This window comes from Muscardinus avellanarius, assembly GCF_963383645.1.
Source record: "Muscardinus avellanarius genome assembly, chromosome: 16".
In the NCBI taxonomy this organism is placed as follows: domain Eukaryota; kingdom Metazoa; phylum Chordata; class Mammalia; order Rodentia; family Gliridae; genus Muscardinus; species Muscardinus avellanarius.
The window spans coordinates 37170883-37183865 of record NC_137802.1 but is presented as its reverse complement, the minus strand read 5'-3'; the positions used below and the strand labels follow the sequence as shown (position 1 = coordinate 37183865).

At 40.3% G+C, this 12983-nt stretch overlaps 1 protein-coding gene across 1 annotated transcript in view; it reads right to left on the bottom strand.

Annotated features, from left to right (window-relative positions):
• The window catches only part of RNF43 (ring finger protein 43), a gene marked incomplete at both ends in the record, with an annotated part of 78128 nt that extends 65339 nt beyond the window's left edge, over window positions 1-12789 (bottom strand). The window contains one exon of the mRNA XM_080712934.1: window positions 12538-12789. Coding sequence (XP_080569060.1) covers window positions 12538-12789 — 252 coding nt within the window. The remainder of the gene's footprint in view (window positions 1-12537) is intronic.
• Between the last annotated feature and the right edge of the window lie 194 nt (window positions 12790-12983).

The following is a 12983-nucleotide window of genomic DNA, read 5'->3' as shown; positions in this document are numbered from 1 at the left end:
CAACTTAGTGAGACTCTGTTTCAAAATAAAGAATAAAAAGTAGGGTAAGAGTGTAGCTCAGGGGAGGTCAAATGCCCCTAGGTTCCATCCCCAGCCCAGCAAAACAAACAAACAAACAAACAAACAAGCAAGCAAGCAAGCAAGCAAGCAAACAAACAAACAGAAAAATGCTATGGGCTGGGCCTGGTGACACTTACTTGCAATCCCAGTACTTGGGAGACTGAGACAGTAGGATCCAGGTTTGTAGCCAGTCTCAGCTACTGAGGCACTCCACAACTTAGTGAGACCCTGTTTCAAAATAAAGAATAAAAAATTAGGCTGGGGGTGTAGCTTAGAGGTAGAATGGCCCTGGGTTCAAACCCCAGCACCACCAAAGGGAAGAAAGAAAGGAAGAAAGATGCAATGGAGGAGTGTTATACTACAGGAATACCATGCAAGGAGAATTTTATCCTGTAGTAAACTGGTAATGGCGACGGGTCAGCAGTTAGAATGCCTAGGTTGTGGTTGTTCTGTAGCCTGAAGCTACTGTGAAGTTGCCTGGGTTAAAATTTAATATTGCTAGCCGGGCGTGGTGGCGCACACTTGTAATCACCACGCTTGGGAGGCAGAGACAGGAGGATTGCACAGGTTCAAAGCCAGCCGTGCACACTGGCTTAGGAGACCCTGTTTCCAAATAAAAAAATGTAAAAATAGGTCTGGGAGTGTAGCCCGGAGGTAGAAGGGCTTCCAGGAACCCCAGTACCACACACACAAAAAAATTAATATTGCTGAGCTGTGTGTGGTGGCGCATGCTTGTAATCCCGGTATTCGGGAGGCTGAGACAGGAGAATTGCAGTTCGTGGACAGCCTTAGCTAGTGACGTTTTTTACAACTCAGTGAGACCCTGTTTCAAAATAAAGAATAAAAAATAGGGCTGGGGGTGTAGCTCGGAGGTAAAATGCCCCTGGGTTCCATCCTGGTACCACACACACAAAAAAAATTAATATTGCTTATTTTTCTTCAGTCACAGGAATGTGGGATAGAATTCCCATAGTCATTTGAATGACTCCTGAGAAAGTAAAAACTGAATCGCTAACATACTTGCCCGTGGACCTCCCACCTGACATCCCATGCTACCTTCCGCCATTTAAGCTCCGTCTCCTCAGTTGGACTGGGATAGTGTTCTCTGAATTCCTACAGTACCTCCACAACAGATGGTCCATGGCAGGGGAGCCACATTGAAGAACCCAGGGAAGTCAGCATGGCCTCCAGTCCTGGAGTGCACAGCCTGGGCTTCAGAGGCCGCCTTCATTGCTTTAAGGAGACATCCAGGGAGACAGGCCACCTGGTGTGCAGTGATTTTTATGGCAGAATAAATGACATCTGCACTACACAGAGTAATGTTAGGCTGTGGCAAGGCATTCTCTGTTTGTTCACTTGTTTTATAGCATGTCTTCTAGCTGAGCAGGGATCAAAAAGGAAAGACCCCCCACAGCAGCCTATGATCCCTTCCTCATGGAGTGTTCAGGAGGAAATCTATGCCAACATCTGCTTTTTATTTATTTATTTATTTTTGGTGGTACTGGGGTTCCTGGAAGCCCTTCTACCTCTGGGCTACACTCCCAAACATATTTTTTATTTTTGGAAACAGGGTCTCCTAAACCAGCGGGGCTGGCTCCGAACCTGTGTGATCCTCCTGTCTCCACCTCCCAAGCGCGGGGATGACAAGCGTGCGCCACCACGCCCGGCCTTAACAACATCTGCTTTTTAATTTCTCTGCAATGACTAAAAAATGTTTAAAATAAATAAATGTACTTTGCTAAAAATGTTGGCCAGGAAAACTGAACATCAGACTGCAGTTGTCTGACTGGCGAGCACTGATTTCCCCAGGCTCATTCTTCATTTGTAAAATGAAAAGAATGGACTAGGTATTTTTCTCTAGCTTGAAATTTGATGACTATATTCCATGAACAGAATACCCTTCTCTCTTATCCAACTGCTACCCAAACTGCTCTAGAACTGAAAAACTAGTGGACTTAATTTCAGTGTAGGTCTAATAGGCACCTTCACAAACGTAAAGAAACTTGTAATCCCAGCATTTGGGAGGCTGAGACAGGAGGATCGCGGTTTGCAAACCACCTCAGCTACTTAGTGAGGCCTTTTGCAGCTCATTGAGACCCTGTTTCAAAATAAAGAATAAAAAATAGGGCTGGAGGTGTAGCTCAGAGGTAGAATACCCGGGTTCAATCTCCAGTAAAACACACACACAGCCGGGCGTGGTGGCGCACGCTTGTAATCCCCGCGCTTGGGAGGCGGAGACAGGAGGATTGCGCAGGTTCGAAGCCAGCCGCGCGCGCTGGTTTAGGAGACCCTGTTTCCAAATAAAAATGTAAAAATAGGTCTGGGAGTGTAGCCCGGAGGTAGAAGGGCTTCCAGGAACCCCAGTACCACCCAAAAAAAAAAACCACACACACACACACATACATGCACACACACATGTACACACACACGCACGCATGTAAGAATATATAAAGTGCCTTAGGTGTTATTTAAAAACAAATAAGCAAGCCTAAGCAAGCAGGGCATGGTGGCACAAACTTGTAATCCCAGTACTTGGGAGGCTGAGACAAAAAACAAAAAACAAAAACACTATCAAACAAACAAACAAGCAACAAAAAAAACTCTAAGTACAAAATTTTTCACTGAAGCAAATCAAAATTAAAAGACCCAAGGAATCCCATCTCAGGGAAAACAATGGCACTTAAAGGGTAGAAAGAAACCAAAGAGATGGAAAATAACCAAACGTGGTTTTATGCCTCTGTTCTCAGAATCTGGTAACTAAGCTGGATGTGATGGTGGATGCTTGCAATCCCAGTACCTGGGAGGCTGAGATAGAAGGACTATAGGTTTGAGGCTAGCTTCAACAATTTAGTGAGGTCTTGTTTTACAATAAAAAAAAAAGAAGAACTAGCAGTATAGCTCAGAGGTATCATATCTCTGGCTTCAATCCTCAGCAACCCTCCCCAGAGAATCTGGTAATTAAATAAAGCCACACTTGAGCCAGGCGTGATGGCGCACACTTGTAATCCCTGTGCTTGGGAGGCTGAGACAGGAGGATTGCACGGGTTCGAAGCCAGCCTCAGCTACTTAGTGAGACCCTGTTTCAAAATAAAATATACAAAAGGTCTGGGAGTAGAGCCCAGAAGTAGAAAGCCTCTGGTTTCCACCCCCAGTACCACCAAAAAAAAATATAATAATAATAAAAAAATAAAGCCACACTTAATTCAACTTATATCAAAACATATTAGTAAAATATCCTTTATTCTTATGAGCCTTAAAGTTAAACCACCGTGCTAAAGATCTGTAAGCATCTCTCAAATTTATGCACAGTTTCACTTATAATTTGGAGAGAACATCACTACCCAGAAGCAAATCTTTGTCAGATATCAATTTTTACTTTTGGAGACCCTTCATCTAAGATAAGGCCACTTTACTCATTACATCATGGTATCACTGTCTGACTTTTAAATTAAGCAAACTGAGGGCTAGTTTTGAGATTTGTTTTCATTTCTTGAAATGGCTGGGCTTATTCTAGAATGGCAGCTCTTAATCTAGAGTCCTTAGACCTCTAGATGTATCTCAGAGACTCAACTCACCGAGATCTTATGCAAAATTGCCTATATTAAGTATATATATAATGTATACTTTGTGCATAGAGTAAATTTTTTTTGGTGGTATTAAAGATGAAACCCAGGGGTGTTCTACCTCTGAGCTATACCCCCAGCCCTATTTTTTATTCTTTATTTTGAAATAGGGTCTCACTGGTTGCAAAAGGCCTCACTAAGTAGCTGAGGCTGTCTGTCTGCAAACCACAATCTTGTCTCAGCCTCCCAAATGCTGGGATTAAAAGGGTGTGCCACCACACCCAGCTTATAGTAAATTTTTTAAATAGTGGAGATTGAACCCAGGGGAATTCTTTTTTTTTTTTTTTTTGGTGGTACTGGGGTTCCTGGAAGCCCTTCTACCTCCAGGCTACACTCCCAGACCTATTTTTACATTTTTTATTTGGAAACAGGGTCTCCTAAACCTGCGCGATCCTCCTGTCTCTGCCTCCCAAGCTCAGGGATTACAAGCGTGCGCCACCATGCCTGGCAACCCAGGGGAATTCTATCTCCAACCTATTTATCCCCAATTCTATTCTATTCTATTTTTTTTTAAATTTTGAAAGCCTCACTAAGTTTCTAAAACTGGCCTTAAATCTGCAATCCTCCTGTCTCAGCCTTCCAAATACTGGGATTACAGGCACATGCCACCACACTCGACTCAAAAGGTCAACATATCACATTCGCAAAGAAACCTTTGGGGGGGGGGAGACACTACTGCTTTAGGGTGCCTCAAAACCAACACTGGGTGTCACAAGTGTAAGTACTAAGAAGCAAAAGTCCTTTAGACATATGTTAATACCTTATAATCAAAGGTTTAAAATAAGTACCCCAAGAAAATAAAATAAGTACCCCAATAAATCTTTCTTGGAGAACCAGAATTTCCCAAGCAAGGGTTGAGTTATCGAACCCAATAAATGCTGTGTGAGATGCTGTACACAGGAGAAGCTCCAGTATATTCAGCTGAGCCACGTTATGATTTTGAAATGACAATCAGGGAGACACTAGGCTGTTCCGTAACTCAGAGGAGTAAAGAAATGCACATGCTAAATCAAACCCCAAATACTCAAAACAACTTGCCTTATAATATACTTTAAAGTGGGATGAAATCAATAAATCTGTTTCATCCCAGAGTTATTTCCCAGCTGTCAGAGTTACTCAGTACCACCAAGATTTCCCTTATATTCATTAAGTATTTACTGAAAGCCTGGTATGTCTATGGTACTAAGTATTCTAAGGCACTACGCCCAGAGACACAGCTTTGAACAAAGTGACCAAACCTCTTCTTTCACGGGGCTCATATAATATGTCCCCCCACCCCATATGGGGGCTACACTCAGGGGTCCTTTGCCATTGAGTTATGTCTCAGCCCATTTTTAAAAGTTTTTATGGTACTAGGGGTAGAACCCAGGAGTCTTCTACCTCTGAGCTATTAATCTCATCCTATTTTTTACTTGGAAACAGGGTCTCACTAAGTTTCTGAGAGCCTCACTAGGTTGCTGAGGCCAACTTTGAATCTACAATCCTTCTGTCTCAGCCTCCCAAGTACTGGCATTACAGGTGTGCACCATCTCATTTTTTAAAAATTTGAGACAGGGTCCTGCTAAGTTACTGAGGCTAGCTTTGAACTTGTAACCCTCCTGTCTCAGCCTCCTGAGTAGATGGGATTATAGTCATGTGCCAATGAGCCTGCCTCAGAGCTCATATTTTTACTTAGGAAAGACAAATAACTATAGAAGTAAGACATTAGCTGGGCACAATGGTATATACCTATATCCCAGTACTCGAGAGACTGAGACAGGAGGATCACAGGTTCGAGTACAACCTCAGCAACTTAGCAAGATTCCATTTCAAATTTTTAAAAAAAGGGCTGGGAGTGTAGCTCAGAGGTCGAATGCCACTGGGTTCAATCCCCAGCACCACAAAACAAAAACAGAAATAAAACAATATGTTTTATCTTGCTAGATTACTCTTCTTTCTTCTACACAGAAGACTGAGACCACCTCCATGCAACTTGGTTCTTGCTTTTTCTTCCCCAGTATGTTTCCTTTTTTGTGTATTATTTGAGTAAATGTTACCATTCTTTTTTTTTTTTTTTTTTTTTTTTTTTTGCGGGTCTGGGGATGGAACCCAGGGGCATTCGACCTCGGAGCTACACCCCCTGCCCTATTTTTTTAAATTTTTTATTTTGAAACCAGGTCTCACTGAGTTGCAGAGGGCCTCACTTAGTAGCTGAGGCTGTCCTCTGGTCTCAGCCTCCCAAATGCTGGGATTACAAGCGTGTGCCACCACACCTGGCCCTAGCTCTATTTTTTTAATTTTGAAACAAGTTCTCACTAAGTTGTGGAGGGCCTCACTAAGTAGCAGAGGTTGGCCCCAAAGCTGCCATCCTCCTGCCTCAGCCTCCCAAATACTGGGGTTACAAGCTTGCGCCACCGTGCCCTGCTGAATTTTTTTGTTTTGTTTTGTTTTTCAAACAGGGTCTCTGGGTTGCTGAGGATGTCCTCAGACCTGTAGTACTCACCCTCCAAGTACTGGTATGCTATGCCTGTACCACAGCACCTGGCCAAGGAATAACCTTTAATACTGTATAAAAAGTAAGTGCTGGCTAATATTTAGATAAAGAAAATGACTACATATACTTTTACTATAAAACCAAGAAGTGTCAACTCCAGAATCTGCTAAAGGAGCACACCAGGGCCTGACAGGGGAATGCCTAGGGCATGCCTCATTTATTATCTCCTACTACAGAGGCTGATCAATCTCAACTTAAATTTTTTTGTTGGATTTCCACATGAAGTATTATGTATACCAATCTGTTTGATGGGTAGTTATAAAAGAGATACCTTTTCAACCTGAAAAATTATCATTAAAAACCCTCCGCAGCTCCTCTCTCCTCTGGGTGCCAGGCTTCCAACAACAAAGCCTAGAAGGCTCTGAGCAAGGCTCAAAGGAGGCAAGCTAAGAACGGTGGTGCACCTACTGTGTCTGACGGTGTGTGCCTGACCACATTCCAAAGTTAATTATTGGATTTTTGGAGTTTTTGCACCTCCACGAATATAAATAACAGAGAATTAACTGTACTTTTTTCCTCCCCCGCTCCTCCTTCTCCCTTCTCCTCCTCCTCCTCCTCCTCCTCCTCTTCCTCCTCCTCCTCCTCCTCCTCCTTCTTCTTCTTCTATTTCTTCTTCTTCTTTTTATTTTTTTGGTACTGGAAATTGAAACTAGAGGCATTTTATCTCCAAGCTATACCTTCAGCCCAATTTTATTTCTTTATTTGGAAATAGGGTCTCACTATGTTTCTGAGAGCCTTGCTACGTTGCTGAGGCTGGCTTTGAACCAGTGATCCTCCTGTCTCAGCCTCCCAAGTACTGGAATTACAAGTATGGGCCACCACACCCAGTTTTCTAGATTTCATTTATTTATTTATTTATTTTTATTTATTTATTTATTTATTTATTTATTTATTTTTGCAGTACTGGGGATAGAACCCATGGGCATTCTACCTCCGAGCAACACCCCAAGCCCTATTTTTTTATTTTTTTATTTTTTTATTTTGAAACAGGGTTTCAGTGAGTTACAAAGGGCCTAAGTAGTACTGAGGCTGTCTGTCAACCCAGATCCTCCTGTCTCAGCCCTCAAATGCTGGGATCACAAGCGTGCGCCACCACACCTGGCTCTGTATTTCTTTTAAAGATTGATGTCAAAGAGCCGGGCATGGTGGTGCATGCCTGTAATCCCAGCATTTGGGAGGCTGAGACCGGGGAACTGTGGTTCGAGGACAGCCTCGGCTACTTAGTGAGGCCCTCTGCAACTCAGTGAAACCCTGTTTCAAAATAAAGAATAAAAAATAGAGTTGAGGGTATAGCTTGGAGGTCGAATGCCCCTGGGTTTCATCTCCAGTACTTAAAAAAAAAAAAAAAAAAATAGGGCTGAGGGTGTAACTTGAGGTAGAATGCCCCAGGCTTCACTCTCCAGTAATACACACTCATACACACACACACACACACACACACACACACACACACACACACACAGATTGGTGTCTAAGAAAAAAAATTACAAAATCTACTCTGAAATATATGCATCCAAGGAACTGTGACTTGAACAATGTCATTTAAATGCATGCTATTTCCAAGTTTATGATTTTAATTTCCTCAATTAATAGTCATAATAGGCTGTTGTATGTATGTATGGTGTTTATTTAATTATTTATTTCACGGTACTGAGGATTGAACCTCTGAGCTATACCCTCAGCCCTATTTTATTTTTATTTTCAAACAGGGTCTTGCTAGGTTGATAAGAATCTCACTAAATTGCCTACGATGTCTTGGAACCTGTGATCCCCTGTCTCAGCCTCTCAAGTATTGGGATTACAAGTGTGCACCACCACGCCTGGGTAATCACAGGACTTTAAAATGAAGAGAAAGGTAATGAAACAGAGATGATGAATAAGTCAATGTACCAATCTGCTCATGTCTTTGCTAATAAAATGAGAAAAAATAGAACTTAGAGATTTTAGAAGATAGCAGGATATTGGGTATTCTGGATCAAGCTCAGATAATGGTGCTCATCCCTTTCTACTTTGGAAATTAAATTGTGCAAAGCCCACTCTGGGGTTCTCAATGGCACCCTTAGGTGCACAGCCAGAGGTGGACAGCCGTGGGCCCTGTGGTCCCAGTCCTGGCTATGCCACTCACTGGCTCACACTAGTTAATGCCTTGACAGATAGTAACGTTTAAGTCCTTTGTTTCCTTACCATGTTAAAATAAAAACAAAACACTGAACTATTTCCCTCATAAAGTTATTATGAGAAGTCAATAACTAGCACAGGTAAAGGACATAGATTCAGTTGGGAAGCTATTACATTCTAATCCCTTAGTTTCACAGACAAGTCTGGAAAAGGTGAAGATTATTTTGTCCCAAATGACAGAACTTCTTAGTGGCAGGGTCAGACTAAAAGTCAAGCCCCTTGGGTCACAGTTCAGTCACTTTGTCAACTATAGTTTGCTGTACAGGATTGCCTGACTCTCGCCAAAACTTTAAAGTTTCAGGCCCTGAATACAAATAGAGCGAAACACTCAAAGATGGAATAACTGTGTGTTGACTAATGAGAAATCTAAGAGGCAGGCGGCGACACCGCGCAAAGGCACGTTTGTCCAGGAGGTGTTACTGCTACTGGCCAGATCCAAAACTGCCCCACTCCCAGTGCAGGTCCGAAGCCGCAGGGCAATGCATTCTAATCTTGATCATAACTTTATCCTGGAGTCTAAGAAAATCCAGGACAACCAGCTGAGCAGGAAGAATGTGCAAGTTAAAGAACTGGTGACCTCTCTTACGCTACACTAAGATCCTCTTGCTCTTTTGCTCTAAGAAAAAAGAAGATTCACTTTGAACTGTCTCTCTAAATAATATTCATAAAGGAAATATGACTGTAATCACTTTAAAAATTATTGTTATTGGCAGCAAGTCTTACTAGAAAAAAAAGAAACAAACCGATGAAAGAAAAAAAAAAGCCAGAAAACTGGAAATTAGATAATGCATAAATACCCATGTTTCCATCTATAATGATATAAAAGAATATATTCAAATGAAAATAAAAATGATAAGAAGTTGTAATTGCTATCACATAGTCCTTTTTATCAGTTACCACAGAGTACTTAGAAAATCAGGAATGTTTCCTTGTCTTGGTATTTTGATGGCTAGTACAAGAGATAGTAGTAACGGAAGGCTATTCTAAATATGAAAATTGAGTGGAAAACAAAAGAAAGAAGAAAAGTAGAAAGAAATTTAAAAAGAAGATGAGACAAAGGTTTTGGAAAATGGAATAGAAATCTAAAAACTAAGACACTTTAAAGACAATAGCAAACCCACTTGGGAGATTTGAAATGATAAGGTAACAAAAAGAAATAACTCCTAGGCAAGACAGAAAATAACATAATTTGGTCAGTGCCAAGACAGGAAGTTTTGAGTGGACAAGACAGATGGAGAAACAAGAGGAATACACTGCAAAGGCAACATTTTCTCCTTCATTCTGACTTTCTCCCAGTACTGTTAGAAGAACATTACAATCTGAAACTTTGAACATGCCTTACAAAATGGTTATTGCTGCTGGCAAAGAGAAATCTAAGCACAAAGAATGATGGGTAAGAATCAGGACAAATATCCATCTCTGCTTGGCTTTCAACACCATTGTGTGTACAGCTGCCAGACTAAGTTGAGACAAGTAAATGATTTTAGAGGCAACTTTATGGTATACTTTATTATTAACAAATTGGAGGCACACTGTCAAAGGATGTTTCCCTTTGTATAAAAAAATCTGTAAGTGTAATACAAATGAAAATCTAGTTAATTTGGTCCTTATGAGACTGTGCATACTCTGGCATTAATTGAGAAAAATGTAAAGAAATGTTTGATTTCTCAGAAACTTTCTGGGAGTCCAGAAACCACACGGTCTTTTTTTTTTTTTTTTTTTTTTTTTCGTGGTACTGGGGTTCCTGGAAACCCTTCTACCTCCGGGCTATACTCCTAGACCTATTTTTTATACTTTTTTATTTGGAAAGAGGATACTAGCTTTGAACCTGCACTATCCTCCAGCCTCTGCCTCCCAAGCACGGGGATTACAAGCGTGCACCACCACGCCTGGCCATTCTTTCTTTTAAATCACTGTTTTCATGACTTTAAATCTTCCATTGCACAGCACCCCCAATTTTACAAAGACCCAACTGCATCTTTGGAGACGACCAATCTTAACAGGCAGCTAGAATAGCTCACAGATAGAAAGATACAGAGAATTATTCAAAATTCCTCAAGTTAATACAGAAGACTGCCTTTAGATTGTGACACCACAGCACAGCTATCCCCCCAAAGAACTAAAATGCACAAAGCACAAATCTAGGTGATGTAAACCAAACTTCAGTTAAATGGAAGCTTGGTCAACCATAGTTGACTCAACCTGAGCTGCAGCGTAATCTGATAAGGAACCAACAGCAAGGATTCTAGAAGTAAAAGCCATGTATTGCCACATAGAGTTCTTTGAAAGAGTTAATCCAATAGTGGACAAAGGAAAACTGATGCATATAATTCAAAAGGTTGGATTTTGTGTTTTAAAAATAAAATTTCTCCTAAGAAGCAAAATGAGCAGAATAAGATATGACAAAGACTGACAAAATAATGGATGCAAAGCAGGACGCCAAATGGTGGTTCTTAGTCACCTTTTCTTTTATGAAAACAAATTTTATGTGGAGCTTTATGATAATAGAAGACAACAAATTTAAAATAAAAGCGGAAACTAGTTTAAGCAGGTTAATTAAGTAATAATTGAGTCAGCGAGCAGGAGATCTCAGGATATGAGGCACAGAGCTTAGTATGGCTTCCAAAGACTTCAGAGATATCAAAATACAGCTTTATAGTAAAATTACTTACGCTAAAAATCAAAATGGAGCACACGCCTCATTCTTTAGAGTATTAACGAGGCAAGGTCAGGGAGGAAATTTCCTTTCCAACTGCTCTTTCGAAATAATTTGTAACTTCAACTTTTAAATATTCCCATTTCCATCCTAGAGTCCAAATTAAATGACAGACTTCTTATCCAAAAAAACCTTATACCATTTTTTTCCAGATACACTCTCCTTTCCTGTTTATTTTCCTAAATAACAGAATCTTCCATTTCACCCAATTTTTCTTCCACTTCATTTCTCCCAGCTTCAAAATACTGCCACGGAGATGTAATGAAGGATCACCAAATCATATTTGAAATCATATTTAAAAACCTGGTTTTAAAAAACAATTCTATAATTTGTTTCATTTTTTCTACCTTCTTTCTCTAAGTGGTCGAAAATTTAAATTTGTATAATTAATACTTTGTTCTTGTTCTTGTTCATAGTCCACACATATCATAAAATAAAAATCTGAGTTTGGATGAGATGGATCATATTTAAGAATATTTTAACCTGTGACCACGAACTGTAGCAAAAGTGTCATTTTGTAAAATGATCAATCAATAAACAATATCATTTTATGGAGTAAGACAGCAGAATGCCCACTGAAAAGGTACAGCCTGCTAAACTGTTTTCACCACGAGGAATGAGCAGTTGGTCTATGAAAGACTGTAGCTCGGTCAGTTCATAAATTCAACACATAAAGAATAGGCTGCAAATGAGTTACAGGCAAAACACCCTAAACGCTTAAGAACCTGGGTCGGAAAAAAATGTGTGGGGTCAATTAAAAGAAAACACAGATGTTAAATTAAATTTTTGAAAATGATAAAAGTATGTGTGGATTAAGACCAAAGGGATCAGGAGGCAAGTTTATACTTTGTGTCCATTTTGTAATCCAGTCCTCTCCATTTTGGGCTTAGCAATAGGGTGCCACACGTGGTATAAAGCCAGCCATAGCATTCAAGCTTGACTGAATTTTAAAAGTGACACTGTAATCAAATATGCTCCAAGGGCATTCTAGAATTTCAGAGTATGGCTGATCACTAAAATCAACCTTCTCAGTACTCACTTCAGATATTAACAGGATATAAACTACAATCCTCAGGTCAATTAAATATAGGCTCATATATTTCATCTATCAAAAAATAGTAACCAGAATATATCACTTGCAAAAGAGGTTTATTATGTGTAGCTAAAAAGGCAATGTAATACCAGTAAAAAAAAAAAAAAAGTCTTCTAAAATACAGGGTATATATATATATATATATATATATATATATATATTTTGCATATAAAAATTTACTTTAAAATTTTAAAGTAAATTTTAAAGTAAATTTTTAATTTTAAAGTAAATTTTAAAGTGAGGTAGCAGAAGCCCTTGTATGGTATTTGGTTTGGTAAACAAAAGAAGAAAGGCATATTTCAAACAGATAAAAATGTAATAAAGTTATACTTGCCTGCATTAATTTCCCTTCTGCTGGGGTTATTTCGGCAACACCAGCAAACACACCTTCCAAAGTGAGATTCAGTTTTCCTGTGGGGTCCATTTTCAAGGGGATCACTCTGATAATAGCTTTCTGCTCTGCTGATCGTTCAGACTCCACCGCTGCTGCCAGGACCAGTCCCGTGCGTCCAAAGCCTGCCTGCAGGGTAGCCATCAGCAGCCAAGGCCAGAGGGCAGCCAGCTGCAGCTGGTGGCCACCACTCATGCTCCCAGCTGCAGCAATGCACGTCGGCCATACATACTGCTTCCACTAGCTAATACCAAGGGCAGATTCTCACATCCAGACAAATGGAGGAAAGGAGAATTTATGCTTCAGTTTCAGAAAGCCAAGTCACAATTTTGGCCCTTTTTTTCTCTAAAGTACATTCCCAAGAACAGGTGGCATTCCTGAGGGGACAG